This window comes from Elephas maximus, chromosome 26 (assembly GCF_024166365.1).
Source record: "Elephas maximus indicus isolate mEleMax1 chromosome 26, mEleMax1 primary haplotype, whole genome shotgun sequence".
Taxonomy (NCBI): domain Eukaryota; kingdom Metazoa; phylum Chordata; class Mammalia; order Proboscidea; family Elephantidae; genus Elephas; species Elephas maximus.
The window spans coordinates 39,187,416-39,215,360 of record NC_064844.1 but is presented as its reverse complement, the minus strand read 5'-3'; the positions used below and the strand labels follow the sequence as shown (position 1 = coordinate 39,215,360).

At 38.4% G+C, this 27,945-nt stretch overlaps 1 protein-coding gene across 5 annotated transcripts in view; it reads left to right on the top strand.

The window, feature by feature from the left end:
* Positions 1-27,945, top strand: part of ARMC8 (armadillo repeat containing 8) — a 203,085-nt gene that overhangs the window by 123,164 nt on the left and 51,976 nt on the right. For all 5 annotated transcript variants that reach the window (XR_007515555.1, XR_007515556.1, XR_007515557.1 and 2 more), the window contains exons 12-14: positions 2,940-3,035; positions 24,590-24,672; positions 24,983-25,064. Coding sequence is in view for 2 of the 5 variants with exons in the window: in XM_049870498.1 (XP_049726455.1) it covers positions 2,940-3,035; positions 24,590-24,672; positions 24,983-25,064 (261 nt within the window). In the remaining 3 variants the exon portion in view is untranslated. The remainder of the gene's footprint in view (positions 1-2,939; positions 3,036-24,589; positions 24,673-24,982; positions 25,065-27,945) is intronic.

Genomic DNA, 27,945 nt, shown 5'->3' with positions numbered 1-27,945 from the left:
TCATCCCTTGCCTTCTTGCCTGCATGGTTTCTACTGAGTAGTCTGAGCATAATCTTATCGACTGTCCTTTGTAGGTGACTTCGTTTCTCCCTATCTGCTCTTGAAATTCTCTTTTTATCTTTGGTTTGGCAAGTCTGATTATAATATGTCTTGGTGACTTTCTTTTGGAAGCTACCCTGTGTGGGGTTTGATGAGCTTCTTAGATATCTTTTTGTCTTTCGTGATGTTAGGGAAGTTTTCTGCCAACAAATCTTCAACAATTCTCTTTGTATTTTCTGTTATCCCTTCCTGTTCCTGTACTCCAATCACTTGTAGGTTATTTCTCTTTATAGATTCCCACATAATTCTTAGGGTTTCTTCATTTTTTTTAATTATTTTATCTGATTTTTCCTCCAATAAATTGGTGTCACATCGTTTATCTTCAGTCTCACTAATTCTGACTTTGACTTTATTGAGTTGTCTAATTGTGAAATTTTATTGATAATCTTTTGGACTTCTGTTTGCTGTCTCTGTATGGATTCTTGCAGCACTTTAAATTTGTCATTATGCTGTTGTATAACCTTCTTAAGTTTCTCTGTTGCTTTGTATGTGTCTTCCTTGGCTTGGTCTGCATTTTGCCTGATCTCTTGTAGAGCTCTGTATGTTAATCTTTTGAATTCTACCTCCAGTAATTCTGGGAACTTTTCTTCCTCCAGGTGGTCTCTTGGGTCTTTGTTTTGGTCACTTTCTGAAGCCATCATAATCTGCCTCTTTATATGACTTGATATTGACTGTTATCTCCAAACCATCAATAAGTTATTTATTTATTTTATGTTTGCTTACTGTGTCCTACCTTTTTGTTTTGTTTTGATATGCCCAAATAGGTTGGTCATGTGAGCTATTTTGATTATTGGCATGTTTGAAGCTCTCACGTCCTGTCATCGGGTGGTTAGAGCTGCTATTAGGTATTTGAGCCTGGGATCTGTTAACTTTTCTTGTTGTATTCAGCTCAGGTGTCCAGGTTGTCAGTCACCAAGTGTGTGGTTACAGGCTCTTACCTACAGTCCCAGATGGGCAGGACTACGTTGGCGTGATTCTGGTAGGCACAGGTATCTGGCTGCAGTAGGGGGTTATGTTCTAAGCCAGTTAAGGGGCTTACAACTGCCCCCGAGTGCCTAGGTCGAAGGCATGTCCCTGTTCCTTAGAGTGCGTAGATGGGTAGGCTTTGTAGCGAGACTTTGGGGACCCAGTGCTGTTGGCTTTAACAACTGGGAGGCACCACTAATTCTCAGACCCCTGTCAATGGGTTGCTACATGGAGTAGGTGGACCCACCAGTCCTCAGGCCCCTGATGTGGGGTTCAATGAGCTTAATGGGCAGGGCAGTATCAAATGTCACAAATCTGCCACCCTTCCTTAGCTGCTTGGAAACCTTACGGGGCAGTTCTGCTCTGTCCTACAGGGTCGTTATGAGTCAAAACCAACTCAGTGGCAACGGGCTTGGGTTTTTTTTTTTTTTTTTTTAGGCAATTTACATTTAATGTGATGATTGATATCTTTTGGGTGGAATCTGTCGTTTTTCATTTGTCCCACCTTTTCTTTTTATAATTATTTGTATTTTTGAAAAACTTATTCATTGTGGTAAAAATACATATAACAAACATTTGCCAGTTCAGCAATTTTCATATATGCAGTCAGTGACGTTGACTGTGTTCCTCATGCTGTGCAACCATCACTATTATTACTGTGTGAATATGTAGGGATTACCACATTATCCCTTTCCAAGTAATTTTACCACCATTGACAGAAAATGTATTTTGTATTTTTTATGATTGTGTTTTATCTCTACTATTGGCTTATTAAGGAGCCCTGGTGTCACAGTGCTTAATCACTCAACTGCTAACTGAAAGGTTGGTGGTTCAAAACTACCAGCCGCTCTGCAGGAGAAAGAAAGCCTGTGTCTGTAAAGATTTATGACCTTGGAAACCCTATGGGACAGTTCTGCTCTGTCCTATAGGGTCGCTGTGAGTTGGAATCAACTCGATGGCAGTGGGTTTGGTTTTTGGATTGACTTCTAAGTTAAACTTTGTTTTAAGTTTTTAGTGTTTGCTCTCAGGTTTATAATTTGCAGTTTTCACATCCTACTGTCAAGTAGCATTATACCAGTTTAGACATAATGAGAGCCTTAAGACAATATACTTCCTGTTCCTGTCTTTGGTGCTGTTTTTGTCATACATTTTACTTCTGCATATCTTCTGAATAGCATGATACTTTGTTACTTTTTTTACTTTAAACATTCAATTATCTTTTAAATAGACTACAATAATAAGAAAAGTATCTTATATTTATCGCATATTTACCATTACCATTGTTCTTCATTCTTTTGTGCCAAGCCAAGCTTTCACATATTAATATTTTCCTTCTGCTTTCACTCCTTTAATATTTCTTGTGATACAGATTGTTGGCAAAGTGTTTTCTTAGCTGCGCTACAAAGTTTTTTAATGTTTAAGAATATTAGGGAAAACCTCCTAAGGACATTGTTGCAGCAGCACTCAAGTTACCAGCTGTGTTTTCGGGCTAGAAAGGCCTGGGAGTGCTTTCCTCTTGAGGAGAGCATTCCAAAGAGCTGCTGCAATTAAACATCAACGCAAGTAAAACTACCACCTAAGAACAATGAAGTTTTGGGATTGAAGGCTTACAAAGGTTTTTCATGTATCAGTGTCAAGTGTTAGAGTGTGAAGTTTTAGATAGAAGCAGACTGTATGCATTTCAGGTCATGCTGACACAAACATAGCCAAGCCGTGGTCATGTGTATACAGAGCCCATAAATAACTGGGAAATTCAGTTACAGCAGTAAATGTATTAATAGTTGTTAATTTTTTCTTCAGCTCTACTTGATATGTTTTATTGAAAATTTAATTTGTGGCCTGAGTTGGAACATATCTTTTTTCCCCTTCTGTAGCTTGATCATGACTTAAAACATGCTCATGAACTCCGCCAGGCCGCATTCAAGCTCTATGCCTCTCTAGGAGCAAACGATGAAGACATCCGGAAGAAGGTGAGTCTGGGAGAGGGGCGTCCCCCAGTCCTGACAGCCAGCAGGCAGGGAGTGACGTCAACCTGAAAGTCGTGGTGAAGAGCAGCACTAACAGTGACTGTTTGAATATAATAAAGCAGAGTGACTAAAGGCATAATTGAAGAATGAATGGGACCTGGATTTGGGGGGCTGTTTGTTTGTTTTTAGAACCATAGAGTGGCATGGCCGTGCTGGAATGACAAATAACTGGTGTGCTTTTTGTGTCATTAATATGGATTATGTTGCACATTTTTTGCATGTGTTCTCATAAAAATCAATTCTAGCACTGTGAAGCTTCAGACACCTTGAAAGACCTAATAGTAGAATTGTAAATGTTATTTATGGAAATACTTTCTTTCCAATGCCATTGAAAAATACAAATTTTTATTGTATATTGTTCTTTGATATGTGGCTTGGTTGTGTTTTGATTTTTTTGCTACTGTGCAAGTATAATTGAATAAAATATTTGTGGAATGATGATTTTATGTTTAGTGAGTGGTCATCTGAATTTTCCAGCTCCCCAAGAGTGTTCACTGGTATAGCATTCTTACGTTGTTTAGCCTAATCCAACACCAAATTCGTTTATTAGAATAGTTCTAGGCAAGGAGTAAAGTATGAATGGCAACCTCTGACCTAGCTCCCTATACAGACCAAATGGCTGGAGCTCACTACTCAAAATAAATAAATAAATTCTACACAAGGCTTTTAGAACCATCAATGAGCAAAACCACATGTTCTATCTTGATGAGTAATAACAAAAATAGCAAATTAGGCATTACTTACTGAACATGAGAGTTTACTAAATCGCCCCATCTTCATTGGTATTTCAAGGAGCACTGTGAGATAATCACAAAGTATTGAGTGTTTACCATGACTCAGGGAAGTACTTCAGGCCTGTAGAGAGAGTACTGAACAACCTTAGGTTTGTTGAAATTAGAAATTGAAAAGGAAACATTTTTGGATAGCAGTAAGTTTAGATGTATGATTAGCTTTGATTTATAATCAGTGCAAAAAGCAGAACAAGCCGAATTTTCTCCATGTACCTCAATTTAGTTTAGTTAACAAGATGTTTTTGACTTGAAGTGATTTTTGTAAATGTCTATAAAAATCATTTTTGACACTGTTAAACTCGTTAGTAAACTGTTACTTCAAGGCAAACACACAGTGACATCTAAACATGATTTATGGGTGTTGATGCTGGTATGTTTCATTCATTTTAGGTACATGGTGTATTGCAAGGGAAGTGGCTTTTATGACAACTCATATAGAAAAAAATTTTTTTAATTGACACGAACTGTATAACTTAAATATATGCTAGGTTGTTCCTGGATAGTTATTAGGGCCTGTTGGAAACAGAAAAATTTTATCCATTCTTATAGCTTCCAAAGGTCATGTCAGGAATTAAAAGGGAGATAGATAGATGGCCATAATGGGGGGAAATAGGATGTCCGTTTGTACTTCTTTGTACTTTTTTGTTAATAAACTATTGTTTTGGATTTAATGGCTTAATTTGTGATACCATGTTCTAGTCATACTTGCAACATAACAGTCTGATCAGTAGTTTATTGGAACTTTTGTATTTATGTGTATAATTTTCTGGTAAGGCTAGCTCTGGTCATTTCTGTAGAAATATGACAAATAAAGAAAAAGTTATAATTATTATAGTTTTTCGTGTGGTGAAGAAAAGATATTGTGACATTCTTATTTAATGGGGATTATGTAGCATTTTTAGGGAGATATGTAATTTCTGGGAAACTGATTAATTCATAGTTCATAGTAACTACTGAAGAGAAATTGTAAAATGGAAAATATGAAGTAATTTTGTGATGAAATTCACTCGGAGACTGTTCTTAGGAGTGAAGAATTCTTATTTTTAGTGTATAAAAATGATGAATGATAACTCTTTTGCTTTAAATGCATTTATTTCTAACCCATTTTTTGGTTGAAATAATCTGGATAGATTTTTATTTATTTTCTCCATGAAATATTTATTTACATTTTATACTTGTGCCTTATGAACTTTGATTGTATTCCTTTTTTGTATAGATTTTTGAAGTACAATGGTTATTATCGTTTTACTCTTAATGTAGTATCTGTGCTTGCCAAAATGGAATTTCATTTAAGCTGGAGATTCTCTGAAAGAAATTTCAGGGAATATAGACCTACTCTTATAACCTCAAATCCTGCCCCCCCCCACCCCCCGCTTGCCCTACAAGCAACAAAAGGCTTTTTTGTTTGTTTGAAATGTTCAGTTGGTCTGCCTTTTAAATTGAAAGTGGGAACATAATTCAATAAGTACAGTAAATAATATACCTATATTCCAGTGCTGTATTCTGGCCAGTTAAGGAAAAGAGGCAGAATGAGGACGAGAAAACAAGAGCCAAGAAGTAGAGACAGAGATGTATACAGCCAAAAAGGAGAAATGTACAGGCCTTTTCTCTTCATAGAATTATGTCTCCATCTTATTGCTTTCAAAGACTTTTAAAGGCCTGCTGTGTTTTCATTTCTTGATACCTGCCTGCTCTTTGGACAAGACAGAATTAAGCTGACAACTGGATATGCCTATAGGTCAGAGATATACTACTCCTGCATTGGAGCAGTGTTGATGTATTCCCATTCAAAGAAACCAACTGTATAGTAGCTCCTGGAACATAACAAGCACTCAATGAATATATGTTGACTAACTATGGAAATGTAAATGTAGAAATCATACACGGAGTAAATGATTTCCTTATGCCTGGATGTTTCTGAATCCTTTGGTGCAGAGCAAAGCTGATATTGTAATTCCTAGCTTTGCATCTTTTATCACTCTGTGGCATACTTGTAGATTTCCTAACTTCTCTGTTAGCTGGAGTGAAGGGAGACAGTGCTGGTGGAGTGAATTCTGCAAGTCAGAGTGAAAACATCACCATTGGTAGTGACATGAAGAGAGAGGAGAAGCCCAAGGAAAGATGAAGGACCACTGAGTGGCAACAGTATGGCCTGGCCATATTAAACTTAATGAGGTTAGATGTGCGGTGATAATTGACCTTGACTTTGGATGGATTTTGATTAGGGAAAGTAAAGGCAGACGCAGGAATCGAGGGCAGGATGAAAAAAGGGTCCAGAGCACATTAGCAGTAACTGCACTTAGAGCAGTGCCAAGCGAAATCAGCTGCAGCCTTTGTCTAGGGGAAAGTAGTCTCTAACGATAGTGTTTACCACATTTTAATCCTGATTGAGAAGTGTAAGTCCAGTTAATGGGACAGTACAAAAGAAGGAAGTTAATAGAACCAAACAAATAGATCAGCAAATTCAAGTCCTTACATCTCCAGTCAAAATCCCAATTTATGGTTAATGCCGAAGCAGCACTGGCAAGCAATCCTGTAATTATGAAGCAGATTCTTTTATAACAAAGAACTGCTCTCACGAAGACCATCACTTGATTAATACCTATTGATCAGCAGTCTGTTAGGTTGGAAATTGGAAAAGGGTTATCTTTTATTCTCTTCAAGGAAATAGTAGAATATGTCAGAAATAATGAGTATAAATAGAGGGAAATTCGAAGTAACAAAGCATGAATTAAAATTCAAGGAAATATAGAAACTAACCAGGATGTTTCCTCCTATTTTTGATAAAAATGTAATGCATTATGAATGTCAAATGAAGTACTTACTGTAGGCCTTTGCTCCTCTGGGACAACTGACTGATGGAGCCTTTCAGAAAGCTTTCCTCTTGGATTTTGAATACTTGTGTTTTAGTTGGAGATCCCTTTTGAGGAACTAGAATGTAAGCTCCGTGAGGGCAGGGAACTTTTTGTGTTTTGTTCAGTTCTGTATTCCCATCATCTACAACAGTGCCTGGTGCATAGTTGGCACTTAAAAATGTTTTAATGAATTAATGAACAAACGAATGAATGAACAAGTGGGTGAATGAGCTGTATTGCAAAGACATTATTAAGCACCCATTATTGTATTATGTAATAGATTTTAAATGAGGGAATGTAGATCATAATTATGTAGATAAGGAGTTTCATTATACTCAGAATAGAGAAAATGCAGGAAATTCCCATTTTTCAGAAGGCAGGCAGTCCCCAGCACGTGTCTTCTATTCACTTGGATATAGAGCGAAGAGAAGATGTTTTATGGTATGCCACTTGTTTGTTTCATTTTGCAATAATTTTGACCCATTATTTCTTAATTAGAAAATTATATTTGCACTTTTCTAAATGTATGATTAAAAAAATTAATAGCTTGCACAAGTGTGAATATGGGCCAATTTTTTCTCCTAGGGCTGAGGTACGATTTGGTTTGCAGAAATTAGCCTGACTTTAAGGAATCAACCTGTTCTGTAAAGTGATATACATCTGTTTAAAATATTACCTTCCCAATTAATGAGTGTCTGATTTTTAAGGTCGGTAACTTGATTCTACACGGATTGATTGAGCTACCTTCACTGTGTATAAACACTGCCACTGGTTGGGGGGAGCAAGCAGGGAGTGAAGATAAAAAGCGAGGAGACATAGCCTTAAAACTCAGCATTTATAATAATACCTTAGTTTTTTTTTTTTTTTAAGTTAGAGAAAATAATGACCAGTAAAAATTTGCTGGGGACTCAGAGAATTCTTTGGAACTAGTTAAAATGGACACTTTTATGTTTATGGAGCTGTCCTCGAATTCACTTTGGAAATTTATAATTTAATACTTTTTTGTAATTTTAATGCTTTTCTAGGTGCTTTTTTATATTTCCAAGAATTAAAATCTTAAGTTTTCATTCCTTGTGGGGAAAAAAAAATCAATCGAGTGGTTTTATATGACATGTAAGAAGGTACCTAAAGGTGGTTTTTTTTTTTTTTAACTGAACATTTGTTTGTTTTGAAAAGTATAGGCAGGGGAAAATTAGAAAAGAGAGAAGGAAGACAAGGAAGAATGAGAATTTGTATTCTACCTTCTTTTTTCTAGCAAAGGAAGTTATAACTACAGGGTTATTGTGAGAAGGAGATAAAATGTATTTAATGGTGCCGGTCACATAGTAAGTGCTCAATAAATGGAAATATTTATTAAGGGTATATTAAATGACTTCATTTGTAAGATTAAAAATGAATGTGTATTTACAAATGTATTTTTTAAAAAGATGGACAATGTTGGGGTATAAATAAGAACAGTTTGTGAAGAAGAATGTGATTTTATGCTATAAATTTCAAAAATTGTTATTCATATCCAGTAGATGAATTCTTATATTTCAGAAACACAGGCTCTTTCTATAGTTAACATCTCATTAATGACAAGAGGTCTTCTTACTTTTATGATTGTTTTAAAATACTAATTTAAAAAACTTTTTGTTGTCATAGCATGTCCCCCCCAGCCACCAAATATGATTTTATTTGGTTTTGTTGAAGTTAAATAGAAAATACAATGTAAATCAATAATTAGTTGAAATCATAAACATGTCTTGCAACATTGGTATATTAGAAAAGGAGGCCAAATTTTATTTAGATAACCTTTTTTTTTTTTGGCTAAGTATTACTATCCGTGGATGCCTGTAATTTCTCCAAAGAGTCATCGTTCATATGAAACCAATCCCAAGTATATATATATATTCAAATTTTGAAGAAATGTAATTTTTTTCCTGTATTTTTAAAGCTGTAAGATTTTAAAGTATATTAGTAAATTTAGGTCAGTTTTTCGTAGTATCTTTCTGCTATCTCAGCAACTTGCCAAACATTTTGCTTTGAACATCTTTCTTGTTTGTTACAGCTTGACTTTATTACAATTGGTTTTCTGATAATGGTTTAACTGTACTATGAATTTATCTTTTAAATATTTTGCAAATTTCAGTAATTCTAAATTGTGACTTAAAAGGTACAGCTTCAAAATTGTGTGTTCATGTCACACAATCAGGCAGGTGCAAGAAATTCTTTCTAAGACAAATACCTTGAATATTTTGAAGGTTTTCCACAATACCACAGAAGTAGCACTCTTCAGAACTTTGCTCTGCTACTGAATGTAGCAGCAGATTCATTCAGAATTCATTGCCTTAATCTGTGATTATATTGTTAGTTATCGTCTTAAAGCTAACCTACCAAAGAATTTTAAATGAACCCTGCAGCATTTGTTCACGATGGTAAGTATGTTTAAAGAGTTAACCATGACAAGACCAGGTTTTGCCGCTAGTCCACAGTGTTGATACCCTTGGCCTTCAGTACACTGAAAGAAGCAAACCTGGGAATGATAATGCTACATACGTAATAGAGGTATTTATAAAATAGACAAAATTTTTTTCAGAGTTTTACTAAGTGGAGATAAAGTGGAGTGTTATACTCTTACTTGTGGTATTAAAATTGGATAAATCATTAAATTACAATTCCAGTTTGTTTTTTTTTTTATATGAAGTATAGGTTGGTTATTTTGTTAGTTTGTTTAAAACTTAGCTGAGAGACCCATATTTTTTAAACCAAAAAATGGACTAAAATATCATTATTAGATCTATAAAGCGAAAATTAGTGACTTGTTGAATTTTGAAAAACATTCTATCGGGAAGTGAATGAAATGTTTGGAATGATTGAATATTTGTGGAGTGGTAGACCTTGAGAAAATTGAGCTTGTGATGAAGAATCAGGTGTGTCGTTACTCTCTTTCCTGTGACTAAAATGCTAGCACAGGGGTCGACAAACTAGAGACTGGGCACCTGTTGGTTATAATAATTTTGTAGCCAGTAAGCTAAGGGTAGTTTTTACATTTTTTAGTGGTTAGGTGAAAAAATCAAAAGAAGAGTAATGTTTCGTGGCATGTGAGAAGTACATGAAATTCAAATTTGTGCCCATAAAGTTTTTTTGGAACACAGCCATATTAATTTCTTTATGTGTTGTCTATGATTGTTTTACACTACAAAGGCAGAGTTGAATAGTTGAAATGAAATCGTATAGCTTACAAAACTAAAATATTTACTGCCTGGCCCTTTACAGAAAATATTTGCCTACCCAGTACTAATACTGCATAGTTAAATAGAAAGTATCATAAACCAATGTGATGAAAAACTACACTTACTATTTTTTGCGGGGGGGGTGGGCTACTATTTGCCTGTATATCCCGGACTATAGAAAGAAATGGGGCCTTACCAAAGCTGATTTCTTTGTCTGAATGATTTTGGCATGTAGCAGACCCCAGACAAATTGCTTTGGGTTATGGTAGGAAATGTTACTGAATTCTGTGTACTGGTTAATTGAGTTGCCTGAATAAGATTTTTCATCATGTGGAAGAGATAAAGATCCAGTTAATTTATGAAGGGAATATTTATTAAGCCTTTGCTAAGTACAAAGCACTATATTTAGTGGCATGCAAAAATCATGTAATTCAAATACTTAACATCAAAAGATAATCTGTTTGGGAAACAAAATTTAACATAAACATAACTACTACTGTTTCCTAAGCCCTTACTTGTGTGCTCATAGCAACTCTATAGGACAGAGTAGGACTGCCCCATAGAGTTTCCAAGGAGTGCCTGGTGGATTCAAACTGCCGACCTTTTGGTTAGCAGCCATAGCACTTCACCACTACGCCACCAGTGTTTTCCTACGCCACACAGGGTTGCTATAGGGTCTCTATGAGTCAGAATCAACTTGACAGCAATGGGTTGGTTGGGTTACTGTGTGCTAGGTACCGTGCTGAGCATTAACACATTATTTCCCTTCAGCTCCATACAACCCTGTGAGACAGGTGTTGCCGATCAGGAAACAAGACCACCCAGGTCTAATACGTGGTAGAGCCTAGGTTATTTCCCAGTCTCCCTCACTCAAAAGCCTGTGCTCTTAACCATCACATCACTTTTAAACTCATGTAGAGCTGTATACCATTAGTACAGCCAAATTATAATAAAGGATAGCAAGAAATTTCACAGAAAATGAAACATTTTTTTTTTTCACCTGAAATGGGTGGGGAAAAAATATAAATTTAGAAAACTTAGTATGTCACTTCATATTTTATACTAGTTGGTTGTAAAGCGTGAGATTCAGAAGACATTTTTTTCTCTGTCATGGTTTTTGGTACTAAATGGCTAATGAGGTGCTTTAATTGTGTTTATTTGTCCACTTATTCATCTCACATTTATGATGTACGTCCTGTGTGCCCAGGAATAAAGCAGAAGACTGGTCTACTTTGTGGGTGCTTAAAATTTCAAGTAGTTAGGGAGATGAGACATTAAACTACTGTGTGATAATTTCAGGGCCGCATATGTGTATAAATAGTCTTGTCTATATTAAAAGCCAGTTTTGTCATGGTTAATATGCCAGATATGACTAAGATATGACTATAATTGAAATAGTCTTTTATGAATGAGTTTGGACATGTCCCCCTCTTGTAAAGAAGCTTATTTGAAAGCTTTCTCACCTTCTTCCATAATGTTAAAACCAGTTGTTTTAGAAGTTTTGACCCACAGAATGAGGGCTCGCCATATTTGTGTTCCTTCTGCATATCAAATGAGAATATTTTTTGAAGGGCACTGTTTACATAGGATCACATTGACACTTATTCTAGAGAGGAAGCACCTTTTAGAATGATGTAATAGAGGTACTATTTCAACATTTATTTCATAGATAGCTTCCTTAAGGGATAGATTGAAGCTTGAGGCAACATTTTTAAATCCTTGGATCTTCTTTAAATACTTGCTCTCATGTCAAGTTATAATGTTGGTTGCTAGAATATAAACTCCATAAAAGCAGTACCTGGCATATAATAAATATTCCACTTCTATTTATTGAATAAATTGTATATATCTGGACCTTGAGGTTTAGCCAGCCAGTGACCAGCGAAGTAAAGACTTAAGTGCATGGCTATGTATAGAGGGGTAGGAGCTGAGTAAGGCCATTGTGTTGCACAATTCCTGGGCAGTGCGTTATTCACATTCCTGGACAGAAAACAGTAGGAGATGAGGGGATTGTTTGAATAGTAATTTATAATGGTTTTATTTATACGTTAAATTCAAAGCGTAATTCGATGACTGTTTATGTTTTATTCTTCTGTTAAGTTAATGATTGTACTTTAAAAGTGAAACTCATGTGGAGAAATATTTTTTTGATAGGGGAAGTGTTCATCTATTTTTAGATGTATTTCTGTTACACTGTGTCTATACTTTTGGCTTTAGGGTAAGAAGTCAGACCAAGAGAGAGCTTCTCCCACTTTCTATTTCCCAAAGTATAGATACATTTAGAACTTCAATTCGGTGTTTCTTCTAAACATGCAACATAAGCAAAAATTTCCCAGCTATCTAGAAAATAAAAAGGTATTACAGTAGAGAAATTAGAAAATATCACTTAAGGTATTAAAAGAAGCTTAGATGCAGGGATGAAATACAAAAGTTTAAGAGTGGATCCACCATAGGAACTCTCCTCTTGTCCTCCATCCCTAAAATGAAGTGATACTGCTCCCAGCCATAGTCACATCTGCAGGGGAGGCTATTTTCAATAGAAAATGACCAACTGTTTTGATGTTTTTTTTCTTTCAGTTCTTTAGCTGAGAGGAGGCACCATTCCCCTCCCCCCGCCTCCCCGCCACCCCCCATGCATCCCAATACATGGTTCTACTGATCCAAGATCATACTGTTAGAGAAGTTTGGTATCAATGTGGGAGTGGATACAATGAAAGAGTGAGAGGAGGGAAGAAATACTTCGTAAAATGTTTACCGAACAGTACTCTGTTCTAGAAGGGCCTAATCAGCACAGTTATTAAGCGCTCGGCTGCCAACCAAAATGTCAGCAGTACGAACCCACCATCCACTCCACTCGAGAGAAAAGACCTGGTGAGCTGCTCCCGTAAAGATTTCGGCCTAGGAAATCCTGGAGGGTAGTGCTACTCAGTCCTATAGGGTCACAGTGAGTTGGAATCAACTTGGCAGCACACAACAACAATCTGTTCTAAGAGAAGCTATATCTTTTGGAAAAAAAGAGCCTTTGGTAAAAAACTGCCCTTAGAAAATATTTGCTAGAGGAAAATGTCAGAAAATCTTATATTGGAACAGTGGCAGAGATATTATATTGAATAGGCTGTGGTTGAGAAAATCTGCAGTTCTCATCCAGAACAGATGGAGCTGTGGTTTGAGAATAGTAGAATGTTTATTCCATTTAGTTAGTATCTGCTGAAGTTAGATCCAGATTCTAAAATGGAGATCAGATTGTAAGGGAATTGAATTTAAATGTCAGTGCAACTCTTGTGCTATCGGCCTAGTTTTTTCTTGGCTTTTGCTCTCTCACCTTTGACATTCTTGGCTCCCAGCCAAAGCTAAATTGATTGATTTGTTATTTTCTCTTTTGGAGGCCCTGTGAACCCTCTCCTGCTCTCCTGGGTCAGTTCAGTTTATTAATGGTGACTTTTCTCTTGCCTAGTATAGTATACTAATCTTTTTTTGGCCTAGGTATAGTCTGTGGTTCCTGCAGCACTGGTACTTTTTAAAGTTCTTGTCTTCTTTCCCAGTTTTCAAAGTCAGATCTCAATTTAGTTAATAAGGCTAAGCAAATATCTCATTTTTACAGTTCAGTGAGTAGAAAGGACCTCCAATTGGAAGTAAAAAAACATGGAGGAACCCCAGATCTGCTCCAATTTGCCTAGAGAACTTGGGCCAGTGACCTAATCTCTCTGAACTTCAGAGACCTCATTGATTAACTGAAGAAGTTAGATGAAACAATTTCTAAGTCTCCCTTCTGATTTTAACATTATTCTACCCCAAAATTAACAGTCATAAATGTGTTTAGTTCTTTCAGATAGTTTGCTGCCTTTAAGGCCATGCAGAAGGATGCAACAAGAGAATTGGTTTCCCAACTGAATCTGTTTGAGAGCAAGCCCTACAATGGCCCTTACCTGATTCATTGAAGACCTTGTGCTATTTTTTGTTTTGTTTTGTGTTTTGGTTGTTGTTTGTTTTAATAAAAAGGAAATGATATAAGGATATACTCAAAATAAATACTAGGTAATCAAGCATTTCATAATATACATGACATCAAGTCCTTTAGTTATTCTGTGACAGAATCATTATGGTCCCTTCATAAAACCTAGAAAGAATTTGGTTTCGCATTTTTGAGACTAGATTTTTCTCCAGGTCCCTGCTGATTCTACTCAGTCCACCCGGATAAGCTGGCTGAACATGCTTATTTTACTCTAGTGTCTACCTTCTTACCTCTTAACCCCTCTCTTTTCTCCCCAGCATCTACCCCATTTCCAAGATCAGTCTCTTGACTGTGCTGACATCAGATCTTGTGTTCATAGTGCTTACCATAAAAAACCAAACCCTTTGCCGTCGAGTCATTTCCAACTCATAACAACCCTATAGGACAGAGTAGAACTGCCCCATAGAGTTTCCAAGGAGTGCCTGGTGGATTTGAACTGCCAGCCTTTTGGTTAGCAGCTATCATAGTGCCCAGCTCCTTAAAAAAAAAGATAGATGAGAGTCTGGGCCCTTAATTAAGTGACTCCTCTTAGAAAAGACTCAGTGTGTGCCATGGGTCTCATCTACATTGACACTTACAGACAGAAGTGTTGCCGTCTATACCTAAGAGCTAACACCTAACCATTTTTCTTTGTCAGGCCTGCACTTTCTTCCTGACCTTCCTGTGCTGCACCCAGCTTGGCTGCTTAGTCCCTGCTGCTTTAACTAGACTTTCTGGATTTTATACCTTGTCCGCTTAGGTCTTAGATGGCTGCTTCATCTGACTTAAAAAGTTGGATTCCAGATATTTACCCTTTTTGACCAGTTCTGTCTTGTTAGCACCCATAATTAGAACTTTTTCTGAGAACATTTCACAGAAGTCCATTCAAAAATAAATTGTATTTGCCTGGCCATTTGTTGTGGTTATACACATTAGCATAAATTATTGATGTTAAGTGAATGCCCCTTTGCTACCCACTCTCTGACCCCAAGCCCACCTGCCCTGAATTGTCTGTGAAATTTGGTGACAACACTAAGAATCTGCCTGGTTTCAGGTTCCACATCCTCTGCTTTACACATACACCTGGTTTCAACACAGTTGAGTAGACCCTATCATAAGCCCAAGCCAAAGTTTCTAGTATCTGGAGAATGCTTCACTCCAGGTCATGCTGGAGGAAGAATAGTTGGGTCTGGTTTTTTGAAGACCGTGTTTCTAATTATTCCTCTTCTTCATAGTCTGAGGAGAAGATGGTTCATGACCTGGCCACAATTAAGTTATAGGTCCAGTAGGGCTCATGGAAAACTTGGCAGTTGCCTTATAACCCAAGGCCATCTTTGTCTTGTTACGATTCCCATGTGTGCCATAAACCTCTGTCTTAGGATTATCTGGGTTCTGCCTTTCCCTGTGGTCTTCTTGGCTGACTGCCCCTCTCTCCCACAGGCCATAGGGGTTTCAGATTTGTTCCAATAGGTCCTTATCGACCCCTGCAAGAGTTGCAATATCAGAGACAAAAGCTTAGCAAAAGCATGTAGTCCTGGAGACTAGAGATACCAGCAGGGAGGTGTACAACATTTGGTCTGTTGACCTAAAACTTAGTCATTTTAAGAAGCAGCATTTTTTCTTTATTTAAATGTGATTTAACTCTGTAGTTAAATTTGCAGTGCAGGCTCACAGAAGAGAATTCTGAGAATTCTCCACTCTGAGAATTCCATCCAGCACCAATTCTCCTCCTGCCAGACACAGTGTTCCACAGAGAGCACTATACCACAGGGCATTTTTGCTAGTTTTGGTTGAGGAGTTTTAACAAGAACTCTGAGGCAAAACAATTTCCAGCTCCACTTGATATTACTCTTACATCCTGGAAGGACTTAATGCTAGGAGTTTGCACCTTCCGTCATTATCAAGGCTTTGGAGCATGATCCTAAGGTCCTGGAAAAGTACCATGGTGAACATGTTTTATTGCTCCTGGCTTTCCAACTCCAGGTCTAAAAAGCTGTCCGGTGCTGTTAGACCTTCATTTGGGTCAAACATCTGTGGCAGTAGCCACTGCCAACTCCTTCCCTGCTGACCCAAAAAAAAAAAATCTTTCCCTTGATTCAATTCCAACCTTTCCCTTCTTTAATCACATTTTTATCCTCATTTTGGTTAGTGTATTCACCATAATATCCCTTTTATTCCTGCACAGATGATCTCAGTTCCCTCATAGCTGCAAAACCTTGGTTAAATCATGCTGTTTATTCATGATCAGTGACCCTTTTCAATTGGAATCTACTGTTCACATTCTAATTTTGCATTATTTTCAACCTCTCACCCCGAGACTGATATCTTGATGGAGAACGTGAACCAGACTCTCAAGTAGAATGCTTTCTGAAACCCTAGCAGAGTTATTGACATACCTCAATAACAAGTTCAGTTGCAAATTTAGACCTTCTACTACAGACTGACAGACCATGAGACCATGGCCTAAGAAGGATCAACTTGTGCCTGAAGGGAAAATACTTCCAGATTGTGCTAGTGTTTTCTATCCTGACCCTGTCAGGGGAAGGGTTTACCAGCTTTCTCAAAGCTACGCTCCATCCCTAAAGTGTTAGTCACCACAGTCCCCCAGAAAATGTAGAAGAAAGCATGAAGCTATGTGCTAATGTTACAGTGATTGTGTATTAACACAGTAACTATCCTCCAGCCTAAGCCTGAGTATTCTCTGGGAAGGTTATTAATGGCCATTTCTCAACAGATAATAAAACTCCAATTCTTGAGAATGGATATTTTTCTCTTTGTACATACTTATTTCACTCTATGTCTTGAGACTTGTGGCCCTTGTCATTCCTAAGGTGCTCTTGCTGTGTGCTGCCACGGAATCAAGTGCCATACATTCTCTACACAGCTGATTGCACTTGCTTGTTCCACACTAAATTTGGTGGGAACAAGGTGCTCTCTCACTCATCACTGTATCTTCATGTTTTAAAAATTATGCATTGCACTCAGTGAGCACTCAAATATTTGCTGAGTAAATAAATGCAGGCACATGAATAGGAGTTGTGTCCTATTTGCCATTTCTTGCCTTCTCCCTTATTTTGATCTAATTAGATCTGTACCATCTCCAGTCTTTTCTAACCTACCTTGTGTCCCATGCCACTTCTGAATAACTTGATAATTTTGCTGCAATAAGACTAACACAATTTTTGTTCACCTGCTGATTGCAAAGGGTTGAAGGTAAAATAGCCATTGGTATTTTACTGAAAGCCCAGGGAGTCAAAGTGAGTTGCTCAGAATTGTACAGCAAATCCACTCCATAACATTCCATTTCACTGCTTTAACCACTAGGCTGGCTACTCACTCGTTTCTGATCACCACCTCCCCCCTCCCCCCAGGTTCTCTCATTATCAGTCCTCCTAGCTTTGGAAGGGGCTATAGTCTGGACTTACACCCTTATTAAGCTTATAAAATTTTATGGCCCATCTCTAGTGTAGAATTAGGGTTTTTCATGGCGCTAGGCAATTTGGGGGATATGTGACCTATTGCTATGGTGAGATAAATACACCGTATTAAATACCTACATGATTGGCACATCTATCATGCCCCTTAGAAAATTTATATCTTTGGTTGAATATGGCCAGTAGACACTATCCAAAAGCATTTTTCAAGTCTTGCTTGTGCCCAAGTTTCCCGAGCACCTAGAGACAGTGCTAATAGTATTTCTCAATTCTTCTCGGGGAGTATCATGTGTCCTCCCCTCCCCACCTTATTCTCTAATGATATAACTACACTCAATACAGGACAACTATTTCTCCCAAGTTACTTACTCTTTATTCCTAGGAAAAATAATTTCCCAAGCCACCAGAAGCTTTCAGATGCCTGAGACATTTGCCCCAGATTTTAGTTTCCTTCCCATTTTGAAGGTCCTGATTTGGCTTTTGTCTGTTTCAAGAAGAGTGACTAATGCTTGATTGAAGTAACCTGTAGCCAGCCAGTTTTGGTTTTTTTCCCCCCTTTAAATTCTATTCTGTTGTTGAGAATATACACAGCAAAACATACACCAATTCCAACAGTTTCTCCACGTGCAATTTAGTGACACTGGTAACGTTTTTTGAGTTGTGCAACCACTCTTACCCTCCTTTTCTGAGTTGTTCCTCGCTCAGCATAAACTTACTGCCCCATAATGTTCCTCTTCTAGTCATCTAGTGCTGCTATAACAGAAGCCCCACAAGTGGATGGCTTTAACAAAGAGAAGTTTATTCTCTCACAGTCCAGCAGGCTGGATGTCTGAATTCAGGGCGCCAGCTCCAGGGGAAGCCTTTCTCTGTTGGCTCTGGAGGAAGGCCTTTGTCATCTGTCTTCACTTGGTCTGGGAGCATCTCAGCGCAGGAACCTCAGGTCCAAAGGATGTGCCCTGCTCTTGGTGCTGCTTTCTTGGTGCTATGAGGTTCCCAACCTTCTGCTTATTTTCCTTTCCTTTTATCTCTTAAGAGATAAAAGGTGGTGCAGATCACACCCCAGGAAACTCCCTTTGTATTGGATCAGGGATGTGACCTGGTAAGGGTGTTAAAATCCCACTCTAATCCTCTTTAACATAAAATTACAATCACAAAATGGAGGACAACCACAGAATACTGGAAATCATGGCCTAACCAAGTTAATACACACATTTCTGGGGGGACATAATCCATGATAGTTCCCATCCAGTGTTTCCAGTTGCTCTTGTCAATTCAATCCCGTACAGTTTTAAAAAAAGCATAATGCTCAAGACAGACCTTTTTTTTTTTTTACTAGTTAAGCTAAACCGTTATTTGGTTTTAAGAAGACTTCAGGAGGTATTTTTGGTTCAAAGCTCAAAGATTATCTCAGGGCAGTAGTTTCAGGGGTTCATCCAGCTGCCATGGCTCCAGAAAGTGTAGAGTCCATGAGAATTTGAAATTCTGTTCTGCATTTCCCCCTTTTGATCAGGATTCTCCTATGGAACCTTTGGTCAAAGTGTTCAAATGGTAGCCAGGTACCATCTAGTTCTCCTGGTCTCATGGCAAAGGAGGCAGTTGTTCATGGAGGCAGTTACCTACACATTCCATATCCTTCTCCTATTCTTGACTCTCCTTCTTCTGTTGCTCCAGGTGAATAGAGACCAGTTGTTGGCCTTGGATGGTTGCTTGCAAGCTTTTAAGACCCCAGGTACTACACAACCAACTAGGAGGTAGAACAGAGGCACTAAATACATTATTAGGCCAGTGAACTGGAATGTCCCATGGAACCATGACCTTTACCCTCCAAACCAAAGAACCAGACCCCCTGAGGTGTTTGGCTGTACATAAGCAGCCTTAGCAGCTACTCTTGTTGTTGTTGTTATTATAAATATGTCACACAACTTTTGCCAGTTCAACTTTAAGTATACAACTTATTGATAGCAATTACAGTAATCAGCTGTGCAATACTACCCTTAATCAATGCGATTTTCCCATCACTGTTAATCCACTTTTTTCCCCTTTCTCCCCACCCCTGGTAAACACTAATAATCTTTGTTCTGTACACATTTGACTCATTTCACTCAGTATAATGTCCTCAAGGTCCATCCATACTGTAGCATGTACCAAGGCTTCATTTCTCCTACTGGCTGAGTAGTGTTTTGTTGTATGTATATACCATATTTTGTTTACCCATTCATCTGTTGATGGACATTTAGGTTGTTTCCACTTTTTGGCTATTGTGATTAGTATTGCAGTGAACACTAGTGTCCAAGTCTCTTTTTGAGTCTCTGCTTTCAAGTCTTTTGGGTATATACCTAGGAGTGGAATTACTGGGTCATATGGTTGTTCTATTTTTAGTTTTTTGAGGAACCACCACACTGTTTTCCACAGCAGCTGTACCATTTTGTATTCCCACCAGCAATAGATGAGGGTTCCATTTTCCCCGCATCCTCACCAACATTCGTTATTTTATGGTTGTGTTTTGTTTGTTTTTTAATCTTAGCCATCCTAGTAGGAGTGTAATGGTATCTCATTGTGGTTTTGATTTGCATCTCTCTGGTGGCTAATGACGCTGAGCATCTTTTCATGTGTTTGGTAGCCATTTGAGTGTGCTCTTTGGTGAAATGTCTATTCCAGATCCTTTGCCCATTTTATGATTGGGTTTTTTGTCTTGTTAAATTGTTGAAGATTTATATATTTTTTTGTTAATTAGATTCTTCTCCAATACATGTTTTCCAAAGATATTCTCCCAGTTGGTAGCATGTCTTTTCAGTTTTTTGGTGAAGTGTTTTGATGAATGAAGTTTTCTAATTTTTGTGAGGTCCCATTTATTTATCTTTTGCTGTTTGTGCTTTTGTTATTGTATTAGATAATCCATTGTTGAAAGCTAGGCCTGACAGCATTGTCCTTGCCTGTTCTTCTGAGAGTTTTATGATTTTAGTTTGCACATTTAGGTCCTTAATCCATGTTGAATTTGTTTTTGTATATGATTTGAGGCAAGGATCCTGTTTCATTTTTCTGCGTGTGGGAATCCAGTTTTCCCAGCACCATTTATTGAAGAGGCTCTTCTTTCCCCATCGAGCACCTTTGTCAAAAATTAGTTGACTATAGATGTATGGGTTTATTTCTGAACTCTCAACTCTATTCCATCAGTCTGTTGTTACACCAGTACCAGGCTGTTTTGATTACTGTAGTTGTATAGTAAGTTTTAAAATCAGAAACTAGGAGTTTTTCTACTTTGTTCTTCTCCTTCAGCATTATTTTAACTATTTGGGGCCTCCTGCCTTTCCGTATAAAGTTAAGGATTGGTTTTTCTGTTTTTGTAAAGAGGGCTTTTGGAATTTTGATCAGGATTGCACTGAATCTGTAGCTCTCTTTGGGCAGCATTGACATCTTAATAATATTAAGTCTTTCAATCCATGAACATGGCACAGCTTTCCATTTATTTAAGTCTTCTTTAGTCTCTTTCAGCAGCATTTTATAATTTTCATTGTATAAGTCCTTTACGTCTTTGATTAGATTTATTCCTAGGTATTTTATCTTCCTAAGTGCTATTGTAAATGGAATTGTTTCACTAATTTCCTTTTCACATTTCTCATTGCTGGTATATAGAAACTCAGCCGATTTTTGTTTGTTGGCCTTGTACCCTATAGCTTTACCAAATTCCTGTATTAGCTCTAGAAATTTTCTTGCAGACTCTGGGATTTTCTGTATATAGGATCTTTTTAGGATCTTGTTCGCAAGCAGAGGTAATTTTACTTGTTTTCCAATCTGGATACCATTGATTGATTGATTGTTGTCTTATTGCTCTGGCTAGGGCTCCTAATACAATATTGAATAGAAGTGGTGAGAGTGGGCACCCTTGTCTTGTTCCCGATTTCAAGGGGAAAGCTCTGAATCTCTCTCCATTAAGTATAAAGTTGGCTGTTGGTTTTTTATATATGCCATGAATCATATTGAGGAATGTCTCTCTATTCCAGTCTTCTTTGGGGTTTTCATCAAGAAAGGGTGTTAGCTTTTACCAGATGCTTTTTCTGCATCCATAGAGATGATTATATTGTTCTTTTTCTTTGTTCTATTGATGTAGTATTGGTTTTCTAGTGTTGTGCCACCCTTGCATTCCTGGAATAAATCCCACTTGGTCATGGTGTATGACCCTTAATTTGCTGTTGGATTCTGTTCGCTAGTATTCTCTTGAGGATTTCTGCGTCTATATTTGTAAGAGATATTAGCCTGTAGTTTTCTTTTTTTGCTGTCTTTGGTTTGGGTGTCAGGGTTATGTTTGCTTTGTGGAATGAATTAGGAAGTATTCCTTCCTTCTCCATCTTTTGGAAGAGTTTAAACAGTACTCGTGTCAATTCTTCTTTAAATGTTTGATAGAATTTCCCAGTGAAGCCATCTGGTCCAGGACTTTTTTGCTGTTGTTGTTGGGAGGTTTTTGATTTGTGTTTACTAGACAGTTGGAAATATGCAGCTAGGGATAGAGCTCTGGGACAGAATTAGAGATTAAGGAATTATCTATACCAAGCTGGTTTCGAAGCCACAACATTGTCAAAGTGTAGAGTGAGTTATGGACATAGCCTTGGGAACACATATCCATTCAAGGAATGAAGAGAAAAGCGGATTACAGCTTGAAAAGGTTAAGGTTTAGGTACTTTTGTCTTTTAAATTGAGGTGGAAGATGGGGCTTGCTGAGCTAACGGATCCAGTGAGTGGGGCTGAGTAGAGATGCAAGAAAGAGATATGGGAGGGTAGTTGTTTGATCATAGTGGAAAGGCTTGAGCTTGAAGTACCCAACTTCATTGTAACAGGAATGAAGAAAGAGAAATGAAAGACTGGAGGCATTTAAGGAGGAGGGAATTTGCGGCATCCTGTTTCCCAGGAATGAAGCAATGTCCCATCAGAGATGAGGTGTGCAAGGGTGTGAGGGAGGTAGGAAGAATTTGAAGTTGACTCTGTGGGGAATTTGAGGATCTCCTGAAGGTGAGTACAAGGCTATTCAGGCAGCAGTGAGGGTCCCACAGAGGTGGGATAGCAAACATTGAGAGATAGGTCAGCCAGTTTGGTGATTTTTCAACTCAACATCAGCAATTTGGGATCTGCAGCAGGAAAAGTGAGTGGCGGGAGGACAAGGAGGAAAGGAAGTCTGTTTATTTACTAAGTAGAGTGTGGAGCAGGGCATCCAGGTTAGGGGAAAAGGTACAGAGGGTCAGAAAGCATAGGTAGACAATGAGAAGAGGGAGAAATCTAGGGGTTAGAGAGCACAGTGAGGACAGAGTGGGTGTGTGTAAAAGAATGGGTGAGATTGGATTTGGTCTGTGGTTGGAAGTGGATCGATATGTAAGTCTTCTTTGGCCAGTTTGGAAAATGCAAAGCACTATATAAAAATTGAAATTTCTAACATATAGCTAAAATGTGGTTCCCTGTTTTTAATAGTTTATGCTCTTGTCCCTGGTCACTGCTAATTTCAACTATGTATTTTTCTCTTTTAGCAAAAGAGAAACACTCTTTGGCTTGAACATCCTGAGATTCCCCATCCCTTCCTGTTCTGAATTCAGCCTTCTGAATCCTCCCACTTTAGTATCTAGGTCAGTGATGCTTAACCTTGGCTGCCCCTGGGCTGACCTGGGGAGCTCTTAAAAAATACAGGTGTCTGGTCCCACACCAAATTTAATTAGTCTGGGTGAAGAGTTTTTAAAGCTCCACAGGTGATTCTTCTCTGCAGCCAGAGTTATGATCCATTGGTCTAGGTCTTGAAACCACAAGCGGCCCCGCAAGAGAAAGATGTGGCAGCCTGCTTCTGTAGAGATTTATAGCCTTGGAAATCCTGTGGGGTCACTGTGAGTCAGAATTGACTTGACCGCAGTGAGTTTGGTGGTTTTGGGGCCTAGGTCTAGGAGCCCCTGGTGGCTGCAAACCAAAAGGTCAGCGGTTTGAACCCACCAGCTGCTCCGTGGGAGAAAGATGTAGCAGCCTGCTTCCGTAAAGATTTACAGCCTTAGAAACCATATGGGACAGTTCTACTCCATCATATATAGGGTCACTGTGAGTCCGGATCAACTGGACAGCATTGCGTTTTTTTTTTTTTTTTTTTTTTTGGTTGGTCTAGGCCTTCTCCTGGAGGCCTGATGGCGTAGTGGTTAAAAGCTTGGCTGCTAACCAAAAGGTCACCAGTTCGAATCCACCAGCCGCTCCCTGGAAATCCTGTGGGGCAGTTCTCTGTCCTGTAGGGTCACTATGAGTTGGAACTGACTCCATGACAATGGGTTTGGGTTTAGGTCTTCCCCCAGGTGAGTGTAATGACTCCTGTTAATGATTTCCCCATAATTTGAACTACCCGATGTGCACAGGACTACTACTCTAACCAGGGACGGATTACAAGTAAGGCTAAGCACATGGACTGTGGAGTCAGATGCCTGGCTTGCAGTCTCAGCCCTGTGATCTCAGGCAAGCTGTGTATTATCTAGGCACCTTGATTCCCTATATATTGATTGGGGTAATCATAATTCCTACAAAGGGATGAGGATTACATTTGAGATAACGTATAAAACACACTTAGCACAATACCTGGCATATAGAAATACTGAATAAAACTTAGTTGGGTTATTAATATTGCTAGTGTGATTGTATTAGCATTTTATACTAATATAAAGAATTTTTTTCATAGGACTATACTCTGTCTTATAGGGTCGCTATGAGTCGCAATCGACTCGACGGCACTGGGTTGTTGGGTGGGTACACAAGTTAAACTTAATCTCTTCTGTATACTATTTTGTATCTATTGCCTGCTTGTTGAAGGAAAATTGTAGACTGTATTGTTTTAAGTTAGAAAAGCTTCATGATTACAATGATAACATGTAGCAGGACTTGGTATTACAGTGGAACATGGCAAGGGTTCCTTTTCCAAATATTTAACTTAATTTCAGTTTGCTTTGTAAGAAAGTAGCCACAAGGTGGCTCTCAGAACCCATGGATTTCATGAAGGCTGAGTTTTTCTGGGTTTGAGTGAGGACTAGTTTTTCAAAACTTTCACTGTGTAAGGAATTTGCCCAGTGGGAGTTCATCTATATAAAAACTCTTTTAAAAAACAACATTAAACTTTTAGTGGGTGTTAACATTCTTTTATTTACAAGCAGTGAAGTCTATCATCTTCGTGTTGTTATTTATGCAGCATTAACCTTTTTCTCCAGATCATTGAGACTGAAAATATGATGGACCGAATTGTGACTGGCTTGTCTGAGTCTAGTGTCAAGGTGCGGCTAGCTGCCGTCAGGTATGAGCTTTAAATGGTCCTAATAAAAATCCCTTGCCTTGTCTTTGACCCGTTTTCTTTCTGGACCTTCTGTGAGTAAGCTCAGAATGCAAATGTTATTTGAAAGTGTGCTCAGGTGAATCTCTACAGTGTGTAATATTATTTAACAGACAACCTAAGCCTCAGAAGCCCACAAATTGTTCTGAAGCAATTACATTAACAGTCTCTGTAGATATACTTAAAGTATATATTAGTAATTGTGAATGGCCAAGCAGTTTGTGTTTTAAAAGTGTTGGCTTCTTGTGAAGCTAATTTTGATTATTCTTTGTAGGTGTTTGCACAGTTTATCCAGATCTGTGCAGCAGCTTCGAACCAGTTTCCAGGATCATGCTGTATGGAAACCTTTAATGAAGGTAAGAAGAAAGGCCAGCAAGTAACACCTTTAGTGAGCAGCAGTAGCTGAGAGTGCTCACCGTGACTAGGAGTGTGTCTAATTTTTGTATAAAGCATTTCGAATATCTCTCGTCCTAAAATCTGATATTCTAAGCATCTACAGACTGCAGAATGTGTTTCTGAAGTCAGCATTCTGTGTGCGAGGGTCTCCTTTTATGGGGTGAAGCTTTAGTTTATCATCTCCCTCGTGTGTTTATTATTACACCTTATACTATGTAAAAAACAATAGTTGTTAATAGGAAAGGAATCAGCCATTACAAGTGTAACCTATTGTTCTTAGGCTTTTGGCAAGCTTGGTTATTTTTTTTGAGACAGCTGTGTTTAATTTTAGTTACTTCCTGCTTCTCTGCTCCAGAGTACCTTTTTTTCATCTTAGGTCTTCTCTCTAGAGCCCTCCTTGTCCCCCACCCCAAAAAAGATTTGTATCAGATCAGTCTGAATTAGGACTAAGAGTATGCGTCAGGTTGCTGCTTATAATGTTATCACCTGATATATCACACAGAACCACAGGCTAACTTGGTCTTTGGTCCTTTTTTTTTTTTTTTTTCAAGTACTACTATGTGCTAATGAGCAAAGCCTTCAGGCACAGTGAGACTACTAAATATACTGTACTACAGAGCTCTTGCCCTCAGCCTAAAACTTAAGGTGAGAGTTCTTGTTGTTAGCTACCAGTGAGTTAGCCCCCAACTCGTGGTGACCCAGTGCACAAAGGAACAAAGTGCTGCCTGGTCCTGTGCCATTCCCGTGATCAGTTGTGGATTGGATCATTATGATCCGTTGGGTTTTCACTGGCTGATTTTCAGAAGTAGATCACCAGGCCTTTCTTCCTAGTCCGTCTTAGTCTGGAAGCTCCACTGAAACCTGTTCAGTATCATAGCAACACGCAGGCCTCCACTGACAGACACATGGTGGCTGCGCATGAGGTGCATTGCTGAGAATCAAACCTTGGTCTCCTGCATGGAAGGCGAGAATTCTACCACTGAACCACCAGCGTCCCCTCAGGTTAGAGTGTTATTGTTAGGTGCTGTCAAGGCGGTCCTGACTCATAGCCACCCTGTGTATAACAGAAAGAAATGTTTTCCGGTCCTGCGCCACCCTTACAATCGTTGCTGTGTTTGAGCCCATTGTTGCAGCCACTGTGCCAGTCCATCTCATTGAGGGTCTTCCTCTTTTTGCTGACCCTCTACTTTACCAAGCACCATGTCCTTCTCCAGGGACTGCTCCCCCCTGACAACATGGCCAGTGTACATGAGACAAAGTCTCACCATCCTTGCTTCTAAGGCGCATTCTGGCTGTACTTCTTCCAGGACATGTTAAAGTAGGGGCATCCAATGTGGCAGAAGGAGTCAGGGAAGCCTTCAGGCAGGAAGAATATGAGGGAAGCTTGGAAAGCAGAAGGAAAGCAGGAGGATGTTCCAGGGAAGGGAACAGCATGAGCAGACACATGATGTATGGTATATGTAGGAAACAGTGTGATGCTTTTATAACTAGAGTAGAGAGATGGGATATAGTAAGACAGGTAAGAACCAGGTGGAAGACTGATGCCATAGGCCTCTAGGCACTAACATGCTGAGAGGAATCCATCTCATAGCAGGGTTCGTCTCTGAGAGGACACAATTTATGTGTTAAAGGTCCTGGAGTAAGGTGGGAGCAGTGGATTAGGAAAGAAAATGTGACCCCTGGAGATACTTTTGTACGATGAATGACAGAATTAGGTGTATGATTCAGGACATGTCAGGGTGGCACCAGGTTTCTAACCTAAAAATCAAGACATGGCCTTGTAAGGCTTACTAAGAGAGTAGAATTTTCTTCCGTTTCTTCCCCTTCCTGAGGTATCCAGCTTTTCCCATCTCTAGACATTGGCAGACCTCCTGAAGTTTTGCTCTCTTTCACTGTATTGAACATATGTCAGCTTTTCTGAATATTCCTCACTCTCTGCTATCCTTTCACTTCCTGAGCCCCATTAAGTGCCCCAAATCTAAGAAAAGTGATTTACCCATCTCGTCACTCTCTGGGTACAACATCATTGCCTTTCCACACTGCGAAGACATTGCCCAGGGAGTGTGCAACAAAAGGTCATTTCAAATCTACAATCCCTTATCTAGAACCCTTTGGGCCAGATTTACCATTCCTGGATTTTTCAAGGCTCTCTTCAGTTCCGTTTTACTATTTTGCAACTCTTTTTTGTTCTTAAATTGCATCTTTTTTTTTATAACAACTTGATTTTAATTTATTCTGTCCAGTCAAGATTTTTTAAGTGCTCTCTTGTTTCCTGAGACATAACTCCCATTTCATCAGGAGCCATTTCCTCTGATTACTCAGCCCAGACTATCATACAAATCAGAGGATGGAGCAATGCATGGTTTCTAACTAATTCTACCATGGGAAAAGGTCTGGTGGGTAATCTAGAAGGGTTTTGTTGGCTTGGGTACATGTGGATATACTTACTATCAAACACTTTGTTGCACATTTAAAGTAGGATTATGAGGTTGGAAGTAATTATTGTCACCTAAAAAAAAATTTTTTTTTTTTATTTTTTATGATATACTTAGGTTCCTCATAGCTCAGAGGCTGTTGGTATACCTATTGATTTTTTTTCCCTTTTACTTCCCCATGTTTTTAACTGTTGGCTAGCAAACCACAGAAGAGTAGTCATTTGGTTTTAATTAAAAATTTTATTTGTGATTATTTTTTGTTCCTGTTTTGTGAAATTAAAATTGGTCATTATCAAATGTTGATGTCTGAATTTTTCATTTTATATCTTATGCTGTGCTTAATGAATGCTTTTAAGAAGTTTTAGTTTATCTTTAAATGTTATATAATGGGAAAATAAAAGTTCAT